The sequence below is a fragment of the Rutilus rutilus genome (assembly GCF_951802725.1).
Source record: "Rutilus rutilus genome assembly, chromosome: 20".
Classification (NCBI taxonomy): Eukaryota; Metazoa; Chordata; class Actinopteri; order Cypriniformes; family Leuciscidae; genus Rutilus; species Rutilus rutilus.
The window spans coordinates 2,221,566-2,240,376 of record NC_140225.1 but is presented as its reverse complement, the minus strand read 5'-3'; the positions used below and the strand labels follow the sequence as shown (position 1 = coordinate 2,240,376).

The following is an 18,811-nucleotide window of genomic DNA, read 5'->3' as shown; positions in this document are numbered from 1 at the left end:
CAATACAGAAAATGAAGGGGAAAAGCATCATTGGAAAACCACCACTGCAGGATGACTGTTGAGACAGCAGCAAAAAAAAGCATCGATGAAAACCAGCTAAATAATCAGATCACTGCTACGTGAAGGAGATTAGTTAGGCAGTTTAATCTCAAAAACGCAAAAGTTACATGTGCATCCAAATGCTTCAAATTAGAGACAATGCAACCAGATTTAGTTCAGGGACTGAAGTGTAGAGGTGGGAATCGTTTCAAATGTAACAGTTCGGATTCCATTTGTAGTTCCGTTCCGTTCCGTTCATTAATGATGACGTTTAGAATTTTGAGTTCAACATGACTAGACAGTAAAGTGAGCAATTCCTTAGACTAAATCAATTCCATTGCTTATGAGATCAAGAACCAATTATTATAAAGTCATGAAAATAAAGCTTTTATTTGCGGAACAGAACGGCTTCTCGATTCCCAACCCTACCCAGACACACGGCTCGACGCGATCTCAGCATCAGGGGCTGTTCTCATCCACACAACGACACAGCAGAACACTAAAGGCATGATATGAGAGAGCGGGAAGCATCGGGAAACACTTGGGAAGCAGTGGGAGAGCTTAACTAGTCAGTCCATCGCTCGACTGAGCTTCAAAGTCACACCTGAATAGTTCAAGACAAAACTTAACAGCCAAAACTCACAGATCCGAAGAGATCATTTTCCCACAAAAAAACGGTGCCGGAATAATTCAAACTGGACTTCTGCTGACTCATAATCAGCTACAGGTTTTATTCAGCAAGGATGCATTTAAGTTTTCAAAAGTGACTGTAAAAAATGTACTATAATGTTACAAAAATTTCTGTTTCAAATCAATTCTGTTCTTTTAAACTTTCTATTCATTACAGAATCCTGAACAAAGTCAGGATGTTGCATACTTTATCCAACAAAAATATGAAGCAGCACAACTGTTTTCAACATTGATAATAATCAGAAATGTTTCTTGAGCATCAAATCATCATATTAGAATGATTTCTGAATGATCATGTGACACTGAAGACTGGAGTAATGATGCTGAAAATTCAGCTTTGATCACAGGAATAAATTACATTTTATTATATATTCACATAGAAAACAGTTATTTGAAATTCTAAAAATATTTCAAAATTTTAAACAGTATTTTTGATCAAATAAACTGAGGCCAAACTTTTGAAAGATGGCGTATGATGACATAATTGACTATGTAACCCGCTCACAAACACACAATACATTGCGGTATTTATGTTTATTACTTATTTTAAAGCTATTAAATCGATAGAAATTGAACTTTAGCTTTATTCCATCACCAGCTGGCGGTGATATACCAGTCAAGAATTAATGAAATATCTAACAAATGAAATTCACAGCAATTCACGCGTGACATTGATCATTTAAATATTCTCATTTCCAACAGATGGGAACAATAAAAAGTGCAGCGAAAATTAGAATGGAGGCCTTTTTTGCTGGAGACATGTGGGATGGTTCAAGATCTGATGGAAAAAGGGTGTGTGAGAGAGAGAGAAAGCAAGCTAAAAAGGCACACGCTTCGGCCAACATGCAGTTTCAATAAGCGGGCGAGTGACATGAGACTCAACCAGAGAGAAACTACAGCAGCATCCACCATCAAAATCAGTCAAATGTTTCCACAAAACACCATTATTAAGTGCTTTCATGATCTCACTTTTCTCCCAAATTCTCTCCGGCTTCGCCTATCATGCATCATTCTCTGAGCACATCTCCGTTTCTCTCTCTCTCTCTCTCTCTCTCCCACTGAAGCTCAGAGATGAAGATACACCTACCCTGACAGATCTTTGCTGTCGGGTTCCTCACACGGCTCCTCCTTCACGTTCTCCGTGACGTTACTCTCCGCTGTCGGTCCGCACTCTTTGGCCTCTTCGTTTGCATCATTCTCCTCTTCATCAGCGTGGTTATCATCATCATCATCATCATCCTCCTCCTCCTCATTCACGCTGCTGATATCCGCTTTATCTTCACATGGTGCCGTGGTCTCGGTCTTCTCCTCCTGAGGAGAAATAACACGTCACCCTCACCGTTATAATCTTGCAATTAATATGATTTGACCCTAATTAAACTATGATTTAGCTACATCTGTAAATGCATCAGTGTTTTCGTTTCAGCAGCTTGTTTGGGGGGAAAAAAAAAGCATGACTTATAAATAAACATGAGGTCAGACGATCCTGCCGCGAGACAAAATACACAGCTGTTTGTCTAAAGTCTTTCAAAGTCAATACTAGTTTACTGCACAGTGTGTACTGTACACTGCCTATCAGTGGCTAGTGGAGAAGTATTAAGTCACACTATAAGGTTGCTAAAACATGGTGACAATATGTTTTAGATAATTATCAATTGGACATGTTATAAAAAACAACAACAGTATTGATCAGCACAAAAAGGGAGGCATCATCAAAACTGATCACTACATTTTCACACGATCAATAAAAACAAATAAATAAATACATAAATAAATGTTTGTTTTTTACACTTGCACATTATTTCAATGTGATTATTTAGTAAAACGTAATTTATTCCTGTGATCAAAGCTGAATTATGTATGAGTAGTTTAAGTTTGAGTAGTATTAGAATGGGTAGTATTAGTGTGGGTAGTATTAATATGGGTAGTATGAGTAGTATTCAGTGTCAGTTTGGGTAGTATGAGTAGTATTCAGTGTCAGTGTGGATAGTATGAGTAGTATTAGTATGGTAGTATGAGTAGTATGAGTATGGTAGTATGAGTAGTATTCAGTGTGTGTAGTATGAGTATGGTAGTATGAGTAGTATTAGTATGGTAGTATGAGTAGTATTAGTGTGGTAGTATGAGTAGTATTCAATGTGTGTAGTATGAGTATGGTAGTATGAGTAGTATTAGTATGGTAGTATGAGTAGTATTAATATGGGTAGTATGAGTAGTATTCAGTGTGGGTAGTATTAGTATGGGTAGTACGAGTAGTATTCAGTGTCAGTTTGGGTAGTATGAGTAGTATTCAGTGTCAGTGTGGATAGTATGAGTAGTATTAGTATGGTAGTATGAGTAGTATGAGTATGGTAGTATAAGTAGTATGAGTATGGTAGTATGAGTAGTATTCAGTGTGTGTAGTATGAGTATGGTAGTATGAGTAGTATTAGTATGGTAGTATGAGTATGGTAGTATGAGTAGTATTAGTGTGGTAGTATGAGTAGTATTCAGTGTGGGTAGTATGAGTAGTATTAGTATGGTAGTATGAGTAGTATTGGTGTGGGTAGTATGAGTAGTATTAGTGTGGGCAGTATTAGAATGGGTAGTATGAGTAGTATTAGTGTGGGTAGTATTAGTATGGGTAGTATTAGTAGTATTAATGTGGGTAGTATGAGTAGTACTAGTGTGGGTAGTATTAGTTTGGGTAGTATGAGTAGTATTAGTGTGGGTAGTATTAGTGTGGGTAGTATGAGTAGTATTAATGTGGGTAGTATGAGTAGTACTAGTGTGGGTAGTATTAGTTTGGGTAGTATGAGTAGTATTAGTTTGGGTAGTATGAGTAATATGAGTAGTAAGCCATAGCAGAAACCCCTGAGATGATGTTTTAGTACCTTGAGCACATGCTGTGTGTTGGAGGTCTCTGGTTCTTTGAGGGCTTTCTGTTCTTCTTCTGTACTTAAAGAGACACTGATTCCTCCACTGACTGATCCCTCAGTGTTCTCCTCACTCTTCCCACTCGTCTTCTCACCCGTTTTATACGGCAGATCCATGCGGAACGTGATCCCTGTGGAGGAGCAGTAGTCCTCAAAGCCGTACAGGTACCTGCAGGAGCATCAGCAACACAACACGTTATCCCTACACATTTTACAGGATACTACATCCAATGATCATAAAGCAAATATTTATTTGGTCCAAAATACAGTGAAACAGACATATTGTGAAAGATTAGTACAATCTTTCAGCATCCAATTTCCAAAAGAACGGAATTTATTTGAAATGTATATATTTTTTTTTTTACAACTTTACATTTATTTAATGTCACTTATGATTTAATGTATCCTTGCAGAATAAAATTATAAATTTAAATATTATTTTTTTTAAATCTTAATGCGAACTTTTGAATGTTAATGTATTACGCTTTCCACACAAATATGAAGCAGCAGCACAACTGTTTTCAACACTGATAATAATCATAAATGTTTCTTGAGTATTAGAAAGTAATGATGCTGAAAATTCAGCTTTGATCACAGGAATAAATTACACTTTACTATATATTCACATAGAAAACAGCCGATTTACATTTTATTAACATTTCACAATTTTACTGCTTTTTTCTTGTTGAGCACGAGACAACTTTAAAAAAACATTTAAAAGTCGAATTTATTCTAAACTTTGACAGTTCAATAGTAACTTTCGACTTTTGGTATCCAGATGATCTGATCCAAACTGAGCAATCTTGTTAAAGAAAGGCAAAATGAGCAAGAGACGTGGAACTGCTGGTGGCACTACAGGTTCTGATCGGATGTGTACAACTGTTCACCACACGGTTCTGTCATCACCTCGGGAGAATACGAGAGCTAACAGACAGAACCGGTGAACAGCGCTTGCTCTCTAAGCCACAAAGGTTTGTGGTGCCTCGAACAACTCATGTTTGCTGTCACTGTCATCCTGAACGCAGAGATGCACGTACTTTCTGTAGGCACACTTGACGTTGTAACCGGCTGCGGAGTTGAGCACAGGGATGCCCAGATCCTGATACACCTGCTTCCAGACAGACCCGCTCTCGATCTGAAACACAGGGAGGGAACACGTTCTGCTCAGCGAGTGAAAGCTGACGCCGACAAAACAACAGATTGTGGCGGTGTTTCGCTCTACGGGGAGCGATCAGAAATACAACTCACATTGTCAAATCCTCCGAGCTTGTGCACCAGCCGGTAGAGTTTAAAGAGGTTCAGATTCTTGTAGCCCAGCACGGGTCGTTTGTTGATAGGAGTTCCTGAAAAAACGAAAAGAAGCTAGTTAGTGTGAGTTTCAAAGTAAAATACGAACATTTGCATTAATGCATTTGGCTGACAATTTATCCAAAGCCACTTGAAGAAAAAACAGTGGATGACAAGCTCCAGTGCTGTTACCGCTAACTATAGGGGCCGTTCACACGACAGTGTTCTCAACTAAAAACTGAAAACTTTTTATGCAAAAAACGCAAACTTTTGAAAACGTATTTCAAAGTGCATGTTTTTTAAATGATTCTGTTATCGTCTCCGTTAAACCACACAGGGTTCCTACAGATACTGTCAAATGAAATTCCAGGACTTTATCTTATAAAACAATATATTTATTATCTTTCAAATTCTATAAAAGGTAAGTAGATAAAAAAAAAAAATGGTACAAATAAAGTGCAGCACATGCAATGGCTGCGGTAACTTTAACCACTGAAAGGATACTAGGACAAAGATATCGCTTTCTTTATTCAAACTGCTTTTTTCTCTCAAACTGCTTTTTTCTCCCATGAACACATAATTGATCAGAAGAATGAAATCTGTATCATATACTTGAATATGTATATGAGCAATATCATGCTTATAGCCATGTGAAATGGCTCTATATCAATGTGAAAAGAATGTTTTATCAATAAAATTAAACACTATTTTCTAATATAGCCTATTGTCTTTCAATAATTCAAGCATTTTCAAGTTCCTTTTTATAAATATGGGTTTTCAAGGACTTAAATTTAAAAAAGTAAACTTTAGCACTTTAAGGACCTTGTATGAGAACTGACTACAAAAACACGACTTTGTGAAAACGGTGACATCATGCGTATTACGTGTCTGTCTATAGGAGCTAGTGTTTCTTTACAAAGTGTCATCGCCATCTACTGGCCGGACAGCAGAATACAGCGATTTTAGTCGTTTTCGCAGATCCGTGGAAACGGGGATCGTTTGACAATGTTGTCGTCTGTACATGAAAAACGCAAAAAAAACACGTTTCCATTATTTAGTATATAGTTGTTGTGTAAACGTACCCTAAAACTAATCATAATCAATTTCTGTTATTGAAATAAAGCTGAAATTATATCAAATATGTATATTAGGTTAAAAACTTGAACAAAAACGGAAATACAAAAGTTTAAAGTTAGTTTTTATTATAAATAAAGCTGTACAGAAATATAAAAAATTAATAAAAATAACAAAAGCACATAAAGTTACTAAAATATTACAATTACAATGAAAACTGAAAATGTAAATATAAAATCAAAACATTAATAAATACTACAATAGTATACAAATAATACTAAACACGGACACTTCTCACCTCTATCCTCCATAAATTTGTAAAGCTGCTGTTGGAAGTTGTCTTTCTCTTCTGGGAACGGCTCCACTTCCTCCTGCATACAGGAAACACAAACGCACACAGAGCCGGGTGTTATCACAGAAAGTACTGGGTGAAAAGTTTATAGTTCGGATATAAACACTGATGTCTATGGATCAAAGCTAATCACCTTTTGAAAGTAACTTGGCGCTTCAAATAACGATTATAGTTACTACACCGTTACACCAGTAGGTGGAGACAAGTGACTGTTCAAATGTGTTTGTCATTGAATCATTCATTCAAGAGATTTGTTCATAAACAAAGATTCGTCCAGTGATGAAACAAGTAGAGACTTTATGAGTGAGTCATTGAATCATTCACTCTTTTAATGTTTAAATAATTCATTTTAAATAAAGTTAAGTTTAAACTAAAGTAGTAAACTACACAAACTATTTAGAGGGAGAATATATTTACACTCCTCAATGATGGATTAAAAATACAGAAAGGAATATTTAGTAAAATATGATAAAAGCTGAATTTTCAGCATCATTACTCCAGTCTTCAGTGTCACATGATCCTTCAGAAATCATTCTAATATGCTGCTCAAAATACATTTATGATTATTATCAATGGTGAAAACAGCTGTGCTGCTTCATATGTTCACGGAAACCATTACATATTTTATTTTTCAGGATTCTTTGATGAACAGAAAGTTTAAAAGAACAGCATTTATTTGAAATTGAAATCTTTTGAAAAATCATTACTTTTCATCAATTGAAAGCATCCTTGCTAAATAAAAGTATTCCTTTCTGAATAAGAAAAATCCTATAAACCCTCTAAATGTAACTTGATAACAGTGATTGATAAATCATTTTGATGCACAAGGAAAACATAACATGATGAGCAGGGGCTCAAATGATTCAGTGTGTCTGTCTGTGAAAAGAATCAATTAAATGAACCGATTCACTAAAATGAATCAGACCTTCCGGTGTTCTTTAGAATGAGAGCGAGAACAAGTTCAGTTTAGCAAGAATAGATGATTGTTGCCTAAATTTGATCATAAAACTGTACGCAATATGAGAAAAAATTGCTTGTTTTGTTGTTTCTTGTTAGAAAAAGTATCCTGTTAGTTACTGGGAAAGCCACACTATTATGAAAACAGCTGAGAAACGGTCACACTAATGAAAGATGTGGTGAAGGTTAGTATCGTCAAGACCGTTGAATCAACTCATGCTTTCTGTGGCGGACTGTCTGGCTGTGATGCGGTTTTCCTCTATAATTTAGATTACACACACACACACACACACACGTCAGTGGTTTTCATTCCACACGAACAGTTAACAGTATAAGGTTAACAGTTAAACCTGTCATCACACACGCACAAGCTGTTCATCTCTCACTCTGTCATGAAGAAACACGCCGCTTAAGCTCCAAAGGTGATATTTCCTGGTCAATAAATCAAGGTTAAAGAACGGCTGATGACAGGAGCTCGTGCTGTAGGGGTGAAAGCGCCACTATATCGACTACTAGGGGTGTGCGATATTGACAGAAAAATATATTCCGATATTTTCAGGGATTTTTCCGATAACGAAAATTAGACGCTATTTTACAGAGTGTGTTATGGTGTTGGTACCTTGGCAGGTTTTGGGCTGCTGTGGACAGCCGACTACTAAAGTTTTTGATATTCTTCATATTTTGTGCGGTCGTTAGTGTCGCAGAAGTGACAGAAATGATCTTTTACAATAAGTTTAAATTGATTTCTACCTTTTTGTGGGCATTTTTAACTTTATAAAGCCATTTTAACTTAAATGTATGCATCTTTTGTGTCAAATTCTTTCATTTAATCAATAAATTCTATTAGAATAATAAGATATAATAGGGCTGTTACAATCAAATGTAATCAGTATCAACAAAATAAATAATGTTTTGATGTTTTAAACATAAAACGTTGAATATTGATATATTGAAATTATAAAAAAAATAAAATAATGAAAAGATGCTTTAAATGTGAAATTAAAACCACCAGTAGGTTACAGAAAGTCACTATTAATGAGCGAGTTTCAACCGATTCATTCAAACGGCTGATTCATTCAGGAACGAAGCATGAGTCTTAATGAGTCTTGGCGAAATAGAGCAAAAACAGGCAATATTACATCTAAAAAGTAAGTCACTAAATATGAACTTCTTGTTTATTAAACTGTTGTATAAAATCAGTATCACATATGTAATCATGCTGATATTTGGAGAAAAAATATCGCACACCCCTATCGACTACATCAACACAAACATCAGCGCAGATTCCCTGATTCAGTGTGAATCTTTCAGTGACGTTTCTCCCAAACACATGGTTTCTGTTGTCACCTCTTCCTCCTCGCCGCTGGCCTCTTCCTCTTGTTCCTCCTCCTCTTCCTCGTCATCATCCTCACTGCTTGAGCTTTCATCCTTCACCTCCGTCCTCCACGTGCTGGGCACAGTGCCGTTACGCTGAAAGTCCCACGCTGCATCTAACGCTGGGAAACACACAAACAGAGACAGTGAGATGATAATGTGTTCAAAGGGAAATTTCTTGTTCAGTGTGTCATTTTCTTTTTTCACTATTAAAAAACGTTCCCCAGTAGAGCAGGTGTCATCCACTCGTTCAGCTCCCTGCTTCCGGAAGTATTTAGTTATTTTATTTTATTTATTTATAATTTTATTTAAAGTTGTACAAATTGTACTGTTCGTTTTTTTTTGTTGTCTATATAGTATTAGTTATTTCAGTACTTCAAGTTAGTGAAGGAAAATGAGCAACTAGTTTAAATAAAATAATTTTTTTTATATATTTTATTTTGAATGTTCATTTTATTTCCAGTAATGAGAATGTTTTGGTAACACTTCACAATAAGATTCCAATTGTTAATATTAGTTAACATCAACTAACAATGAAACATACTGTTAATTCAATATTTCCTAATACATTATTAAAATCAAACGTTGTATCGATTAATATCTAACATGAATAACTTAAAGATTAATAAATACTGTAACAAATGTATTGCTCATTGTTTGTTGATGCACTAACTAACGTCAAGTACCCTAAAGTTCTTGATGGTTTTAGTTTTAGTTAACGATAATAACCGGCCCTAAACACACTCTGATCTGTAGGTGGCGCTCTTGCTCTCACCTGGTTTGAGTCCAGCGTCCGCTTTGGGGGCTTTCTCTTCATCCAGCACGCGAATGTCTTTCCGCAAAACTGTGTAACTGCAAGATAAGATAAAACGCTGTTAGCAGAGCTTCATACATATGAGAGAAAACATAATAAATAACCATCATCTTTAAGTCAATTACTGATCATAATTCAACACACTGCCGTATGAAACAGCATTCTGATTTTAAAAATCATCATGGTTTCCTTGTCATTATCGATTACAGTTTTTTAATTGAATTAATTGCATTACATGCCCTGCAGAAACATGAACGTGGCACGTTTATTCCCGACGTCCATCAAATCAGCTTCATCATCACACTGGACTTCAATAACGGTTCATTAAAAATGCACAAAATTTGATGATAAAACCTTTATCCTGAGAAAAACTGTGCTTATGTAAATCACACAACAGGCCATTTCTCAGTGCCAGAGTATTGTACAGACACGAGCAACCGTATACACTGAAAAAATATTTTGTGTATAAACAATTATCTCTCAGAAATTGCTAGTAATTTTCACAAATTGTTACAAAGAAGCAGCAAGTAACATTGAATAAAACATGAAATGTTGATGTAGAAGGACTGAAATAGTATTTTTAAATGGAAAACATTCTCTAAAAATCTTTGTTTTAGTTTACAGTGTAGGAACATGAACCAGGCATGTCCTTTAGAAAGTATCTGGACACCTTAAATCTGGTCCCTCATTACTAGATCACGTGACTGTATCTGTGCTCAAATGCTGCATGATGGGGATTTCTAGTGGATGAATGAAGTCACTTTCTCACATTCACACAGGAGTGTCCAAATACCTTCTGAAACTGCTTATATCCAGGGAATTAAGAGGTCTTTAACGGTTAGAAGACATGTTTATGTTCATCAATATTTATAAATCTACATGTGGCAGTGATGTCATCACTCTCCCAGAGCAGACACTAGAGGGAGCAGTGAAGATGCGGACAGAAGTCAAGCTCTCATCTGTAATCAGAATAACTTCCCCTCCCTCTCTCAGTGTCACTTCTCTTCTCTGATGACGAGGGCGGGGCAACCTGTCACTCACATCTGATCCACCAATAGCAAACCACAACCATCCAAGCCCCGCCCTACATTTGTTTTCGTTTCAGAAGCGTTTCACTCTGAGATACGTCACAACAGGGAAGAAAGGACTAGCGCAACTGTTTCATGCTGACTTTAAACTTTGGCATATAACACACACACACACACACACACACACACACACACACACACACACACACACACACACACACACACACACACACTATACCCCTTGCACAATTTGAGGGAACAGCCATTTGCAGTGGTGTCCGAAATCATAGTGGACGTTTTCAAGTGCGCTCATTCAATCCCACAATGCACCGCAATCATGAGTGTACAACCAATTTACGCTCAACAACTAGAGAATACCCATAATGCACTGTGAGAGTCGCGTGATGAATGAATTCCCGCGTCTGACCAGAAGATGGCGAATCATCCATCCATCCATTTACCAAACCGCTGGTCCAATGTGGGTACAGCGTAATATCATACAGGTATAAATTCCTTTTAAAATGTATTATTGAATTGTTTATTAATGTATATACATAGTTTCCATGACAGAGTTCAAGATAAATCTTTCCATCTTACTACTGGAGCTGCCAGTTTGCTCCATTACAAATGATTATTAAACAGCAAGCAGAAACTATGCAAAAGCGGCACTCAGTGTCCGAATTCACTCACTCGTTCTCATTCACTCTATATTATATACTATATACTATATCAGTGGACAGTAGGGAGTAGCGAATGAGGATATAGGGGGTGAGAATATCACAGAAACTAAAGGGTGATTTTGTTTTGATGTAGTAACCAGCCGTAAAACCCATCCAAACACTAGGAATAACATTAGAAACAGAGTTTTGTCTATTTAGAGAGTCATCAGGAAGCTCCGGTGTGTCTGATCGCGGCACTCACAGGTTTTATTTCCCTGAGGTATAACACAAATATCTCCACAACCACACATTTCTCAGCACAGCGCTTGAATAAGACCAATTCTGTCGCTCCACCTTCAGCAGCGGCAGTATAAACGAGGTTAACCCGAGACGGGCATTTAACTACATTTACCCCACAGAAACACCACCGGCTCCTCCGTTACATGATGCCCAGCAGTGACGTCTTCCATCATTTGCAGTGTGTTTAAAGGATGTTTGATAAAATCACAGCTATAAACAGAAACAACAGCACTCGTGATGCGTTCACAGCTTGACTTCTTCTGCACCTCGAGAGCTAAAAGTAGAAGCACGGACTGAAATAACTTCATCTGAAAGCTACTCACAATTTTCCATCTTTGAAGGAGCGGACAAAAATGTTGTCTTTTTTCAGTGTCACATCTTCATGGCAGTCTGGAGAGATGACCTTTAAAAAAATAAAGAGAAACAGAAGACAGATGAGAGTTCGGCACAGAAAGCATCATCTTTGCACCGACCTGCAAAACTGTTTTACACCCGAGGAAATGAATACCAGGCAAACAGGTTTATTTTAACTTCACAATATTTCATGCAACAAAAAAGGTCCATTAATCATTATATGTAAGTGTACTACCTTTACAGTTCTTTGTAATAATTACGTTTGTAATAATTAAAGACTTTTTTGCCCATCAAAACTAAATTTATTTGATCAAAAATACAGTCAAAATTGTGAAATATTATTACAATTTAAAATAGCTGTTTTCTATGTGAATATATTGTAAAATGTAATTTATTCCTGTGATCAAAGCTGAATTTTCAGCATCATTACTCCAGTCTTGAATCTGGGCCGACACCATGTTGCTGTCTGGGATATTTTTGTGAAAACTTTAATACACTACCATTCAAAATCTATTCAAATAGCTCTTTTAAATTGTAATAATATTCACAATATTACAGTTTTACTGTATTTTGTATCACAAAAATACAGCCTTGGTGAGCAGAAGAAAAAACAAACATAATTATTAAAAATGTTGACCTCTATTTTAAAGAGATTGAATGTGAGATTGATAGAAGGTTCGTATGAATATTTTTGAGCTGTGCATTAAGGAAAATAATATGTAATTTATAAAAAATTCAGGCCTAACAAAAAAAAAAAAAAATCCCTGATGTTTCCATGTTGTGTGAAAAACAAAAAATGTCTTGAACATCCAAAACACATGAGATATTGGACGTACGAAATCCTAGGATTTAGGATTTAAAAAAAGATTGATCCATCTTTTATTTCCAGCATGTCAGCCCTGACCTGAGGTTACTGTACAACAGAGATCAGCAGTGTGTCATGGCTTCAAGAAACACCACAGACATTCACTGGCTTTGTTTTTCTCTCTCAACGCTGTCATTCTAGCGAGCGCCGTGAGGAGGGGACAGAGAGCAGGAGCACCATCTCTGGAGGAACACGAGCCACCGGGAATATTTAAAGGGCCAGTGTCGGGTTTGCTGTGACCCTGTGAATCATCCACTACTGCATGTAAACGAGGGACAGATGCAGAAGAAATGAGAGAACGACTGCCTACATCAATGATGCCGCTCAATATATGCAACTTCAGAAAGGAACAGATGCATTAATCCTGGAGGAAGACTCTCTCCTGAAACCTGCACCATGTTTAAAGCGGAAGTGTGATACTTTTATCGTCAGAAAACTAATATATAGCTCAACACGGCTAGTCTTATTGTTTAAACCTCTTGTTTTCTTGATTTACCACGAGTAACATGATTAGAATATCGTGCAAAAGTTATAATTGATGATGATTATGGCTCACAGCTTATGAAAACCCCAAATTCAAAATCTCAGAAAATTTTAATATTACATTAAATCAATTAAAAAAGGGATTTTAAATACAGAAAAGTCGGCCCTCTGAAAAGTATAATCATGCATATGTACATAGTTATATATACTAAATATATTAGTTTCATCTTTTAATTTGAATTACTGAAATGCACGAACTTTTGCACGATATTCACATTTTTCGAGTTTCACCTGTACAGAGACACTATTCTGTACCGTTGCTAACAGCATCATCAGAAAGAGCTTATTCGTAACAACAGTAACAGACTTTTCTCTGCCATACAATATATTTTTAAATGAACTGCATGCCATTTAGCAACACACGTCATCTAGGCTTTTATTAATATGATATTCGCATATCGATCTGGTTTACTGCAACGTGCAACAGATGTCTCATCCAGACGCTGAGCGAACGCACAGAGTAACGTTATAACATGTATTTTAGTGTGATTGTTTAGAGCTGTGTTTCCCCACAATTTTAATTGGTCAGATAAACTGGCCTTTATGAGTAGTAATTCAGCACTACCAGCTGTTTCATTAGAACAAGAGGAAATAATGTGAATTTAAGTGATCAAACGCAACTGTAACAAAGGTCAAGTTCAGGGAAGGAGGCGGACAAATGTAATTTTAATCATAAAATAAACATTAACAAAATGAAAGCAGCCGACTGCAACATTTAAGCATAATTAAAACAGCAGCGTAACATTTCCCAGGCTCTCGACTCCAGCCGGCTTCAACCACAGTAACGTTAATAAACCTTTAACACATTCGCTCATCCATGAACATGATGAACATGAGTCCCGTCGGACTGCGGAGGTGAAAACGACAACTCCCAAGATTCCACACTCATTCATGCGTCATCAAGCTACATTATAATGCATTATATCTTTTCATAAATAATTGTAACTAAAGTTAAAATGCATTATAATATTTGCAGATTCTGAAATTGGTTGTTTATCATGTGATTTAATGTATTATACTTTCTAAAGGCGTGTTCAGTGATTAGATAATTATTATACTGTATTATAACTGTAGTTACAGTTATTCATGAGACTATATAATGCATTATAAGGTGAATTACAAGGCATAAAAAATACACTTATAATGCATTATACATAAAGGCTTTAAGTAAAAGTGTTACCGAATTTTATATATTCTGTTTGGTTCCATTTAAAATAACTTAAAATGGCAGAGTGTTTAAACATTTCACCTTATGAAGCTTATTTTTTATGCATACATTTATTTAATTAATTTTTTTTTACTTGCATATAATGTAGAATTTTACTTTCGATAGTGGCTTAATTTCTGTTCTGTGTCCTGCGGCCGAGACTCACCAGGGCAGGATACCATGTGGTTTTCTTTTTGTCGCTAGTGACGACCCCATCCACACACACCACTTTGCCGTAAAGCTCTTCGTTTTGTTGCTGATCGCCCTCCTCCTCCTCACTAGATGATGAAGATGACTCCTCTTCTTGACTGTGGATTGAGATTACGTGTTAATGTGAAATAAACAACAGACACTGAAAGGTATTCGAGTAACATCGATATCCCAGAGAAAACACAACAACATATTTAAGATTCAGAGTGACAGAAAGTCTGTTCATCAAAAAACTTGCATGAATGTGGGGCACATTTAACAGAAAAATAAGACGTCATATTTTTCATAGAGAAAATTGCATACATTTTTAGGTAAGTTAATAATTTTGGTATTATAACATTACTTGCATGACAATTAAGCACCCCAGACACTTTTTTTGATGCATTTTTGCTTTAAATAGTTTAATAACCTTTGCAAAATTGTTAAAAAGTGATGTGCTAATTTCACCTCAGCATATCATTATTTTAAGATGCGTCGCAGCAATTTAAAATGAACAGTAATTAAAAGTACTACGTATTTTTTAAAGGTGAATTATTCTAACCAAGACTAGGGATGGAGATCACATAGAAATGAATTTCAGATATAGATTCTTATTTCTCCATTCTAGCAGGGCTGCAATGACTATTTGATTAAAACAAAAAATAGTCAACAACCAATTTCATCATGAGTTAGTGTTTCAGTAAGCAAGTGTCTCTCTGTTTTATTCACACAACTCTGCAGATTCATCAGTGCGCTTTAGTTTTGTGTTTAGACACTGAAGAACTGCTAACAGAGAGAACTGATCATTTAGTTACTCTAACAAAGTGTCAGATCAAGCTAAACATGATTAAACCGATTCACTTTTGAAAGATAAGCGTCACCTGTATCACAGCGCCATACAAGCACAATAGAAGAAGCTTTTTCTTGCTTGTTCTGATGAAGATAATAGGTAATTAGGCTCCGTGAGCTGACGAGCTTCTCACTTGCCAATATTCGATATGCAGCGTGACTCAACGGCCGCTCTCAATTAAGAACCGGCACTCCAGCTCACCGCCAAGGAGAGCCAATCTTGTTAGTGTTAAATGAGCCAATCAACAGCCTGCATCACGAATAAACATGACCTGATAAGCCTCAGGGACTCCTACTCGCTCACACAAAACAAGAGCCGCGTTACGTTGCCAGCCACCGCCAACATTTTTGATTTTCACGACAGTTTCATGGCCCCCAGAATATTTAGTTGTATTAATATCTGAACATGCATTATATCAAAAGAAAGAACAGACCCTCTGCTTTTAACCAACAACAACAACAACAACAAAAAGTTTTATTCTAGCTTCATGCATTCTTTTTTTTATCAACACTTGAATGTGGCGAAGTTTCATAAACAAAAAAATAAGAAAAAGCTGAAGACAATCATGGTTTTGTCAAAGACTACGACGGCATAAGCCAGTGTTACTCGTTGCGCGGCTCGCCAAGCTTTATTTTGTGGCTCGCACGGCGGTATATAATACGGTGATGTGATCATGCAGGAACTACAGATATTTCATAAAAACATTAAAAACAAGCAGGGCTGTAACATAACCCATTAAAAGCTCAGTGTCAGCTCTATTACAAATAACTTAGATCGGATTGAAAGGGGAGGTTTATTCCTTTTCTAATCTGATCGAGAGGACATCTTGATCGGATCGAAAACCGAAACTGAAAGGACGAATGACGCGCGGAACGATCCGTTATTCCTGATGAATAAAGTGTCTTATAAATGAGTGTCCCGTCATTCTAAACTTCGCTTTTCACTGCGTCTGTGAAGCAGGACAACGTCCCACCAGTGCTTGTAAGACTCTCATCCACAGACGACTGGTTTTGGACATTTTTGCTGCATGATAATAAATATAAGCAGCGGCACAACGGTTCATACGCTCATCGTCTCCAAATTGTGACCAGAAATGGATAAATATTAAGTCTGCTGTTTTAAACAAATAAAGAACCAATGTAGGCGAATGGTTATTATGCGCAAACAGCAGGAAACTGTATATTCGTGCAGTATTTAAGGCTGGATGTAACTTTTGATACTTTTCAGTAAACTTCGCTCTCCTACTGAGTTTGTCCATCAGTGTGGCTCTCATGAAAGAAATAGTGAAGACCACTGGCATAAGCAATGCTTCTATCACTTGTTTATTCTCCTTTTTTGCTTGTGTTTTGAGCCGGAGATTCTGTACTTGTTCAGAAGATGTGTAAAAGCCGTTTACCGTATAACACTGAAAACCTGTGTAAAAAAAAAAAAAAAAAACACTTATAAAAGTGTTAAAATATAAAAATAAACTTTATGCAATTAATACATTTGGAAATTTTGCTTCAAGCTGTGTTTCTATTGTTAACTAAAATAAATAAAACACTTTTAAACAAACAAAACTTGAAGATGAGAACTGAAATAAAAAAAATGTGAATTACTTAAACAAATGAAAACTGAAAACACATATACATAAGTGTGTGTGTATATATGTATATGTATATATATAAAAAATATTATAAGAATAAAAGCCATGTCGAAATATTAATTTAATACTATAATAGTGTATAAATAATATTAAAATAACATTGCCTTCAAGTCAATTTATCTTGCTTATCTTGATATTTTTACTGGAATAAAAAATTATTGTAATAAAAAAATATTTTCATCAGTTTATGTTGAATACCTAAAATTACTCAAATAAAAATAAATGAAAGCATTAAGGCATTTTTTTAAATGTAATGGCAGAAGCATAACATTTTCTAACAATTTCTAAAACTATAATAAAAAAAAATAATAATAAAAAAATCTTGCTTATCTTGATATTTCTACTGGAAAAAAGCAAGTATGATAAAAAACAAAAAAAATGTTTTGCATCATGCTCCATAACTATTCTAATCCAGTAGTTGACTCGTCACTGCAACCCCTGACATTATGATGGATTCTGATCCCTCAAAGCGACTGCGGTTTCTTTAAGTTCACGCATGGCCAGCCGTGACTGACGGAGATAACTGTGAGGTCACGCCTCTCACCGACACACACACACACACACACACACACGAGTCCTGTTTGTCAGAGCACCAGCGGGACGCTCCGGTTCGAGACGAACGCTGTTCACTGGAGGAAAAACACTGGGTTTCCTCTGATTTGAGTCTGAGGACTGAGAATTCCAGGCCAGCGATCGTCCCAGTCGTGCGACTGCTAACAGAAGAGGTGTATTTTACAACAGCAAACACTGTGTAATTGGTATTCCCAGAAGGAAACTCCGCGTCCCTGGAGCATCAGGACTAAGACACACAGATGCTTCATCCGTCAGCTGAGGACTAGACTTTGAATCAGTGTAGATTTTCAGTTTGGTGCCAGACTTTTGGACCCACCCGTCAGCACATTTCAGAGGTGAAATAGACTGCAAATGGCGTTTCATGTTGATGACTTTAAAGTGCCCCAATTATGCTATTTTAAAGGTCCCTAATTTTGTTTTGGAGGTTCCTACAACAAGTTTACATGGCCAAAAAACATTAAATTTTCTCATAATATCCATTGCAGCATCAGCTCTTCTCTCTCAGTCTCTGAAATGGCTCGATAAAGGATTCGGTCTTTCTAAACCCCTCCTTTCAGAGAGCCTGCTCTGCTCTGATTGGTCAGATGGTCTGTTGTGATTGGTCGACCGCTTACAGCGCGTGTCAGAAACAAAACTCCCATTACCATCTTCCTCAGCACTTGATACAATCCTGTATCATTTATGTATACAATCCTGTATCAAGTGATACAAACAGTAACAATTGGTGTCGGTTTTACCGTATCAATCTGTGTTGGTGCATCAAAGTGGATTTGCAGAATCACAACACAAACCAAACTCTTCCAGTCTCAGATACAACTACAGTGATTGAGGGCAAAGAGGAGCGTAAACTGGCATTATGCACATTTGTTACGACTTCAAAAAAGTCCTTAAAGTGAACATGAAATGCCATTAGCGAACTATTTCGCTTCTGAAACATGACGGACCTCCGGGAGGGTCAACAAGTGTGACACCAAACTGATTGATTTAAATCTAATAAAAACGTGGAAATAAAGGCAGTGGATTTTTATTTCATAATGAGTAAAAAAAATATATATATATTTAAAATGGACTTAAAAGACAGTTCACATTCAGTGAT

The 18,811-nt window shown here is 36.4% G+C and overlaps 1 protein-coding gene across 3 annotated transcripts in view; it reads right to left on the bottom strand.

Moving 5' to 3' along the window:
• Positions 1-18,811, bottom strand: part of arid4b (AT-rich interaction domain 4B) — an 83,395-nt gene that overhangs the window by 13,965 nt on the left and 50,619 nt on the right. For all 3 annotated transcript variants that reach the window (XM_084391836.1, XM_084391837.1, XM_084391838.1), the window contains exons 8-16: positions 14,625-14,766; positions 11,813-11,892; positions 9,464-9,540; positions 8,662-8,810; positions 6,304-6,376; positions 4,893-4,987; positions 4,682-4,779; positions 3,603-3,813; positions 1,817-2,040 (exon numbers count right to left, since the gene is read on the bottom strand). In XM_084391836.1, coding sequence (XP_084247962.1) covers positions 1,817-2,040; positions 3,603-3,813; positions 4,682-4,779; positions 4,893-4,987; positions 6,304-6,376; positions 8,662-8,810; positions 9,464-9,540; positions 11,813-11,892; positions 14,625-14,766 — 1,149 coding nt within the window. The remainder of the gene's footprint in view (positions 1-1,816; positions 2,041-3,602; positions 3,814-4,681; positions 4,780-4,892; positions 4,988-6,303; positions 6,377-8,661; positions 8,811-9,463; positions 9,541-11,812; positions 11,893-14,624; positions 14,767-18,811) is intronic.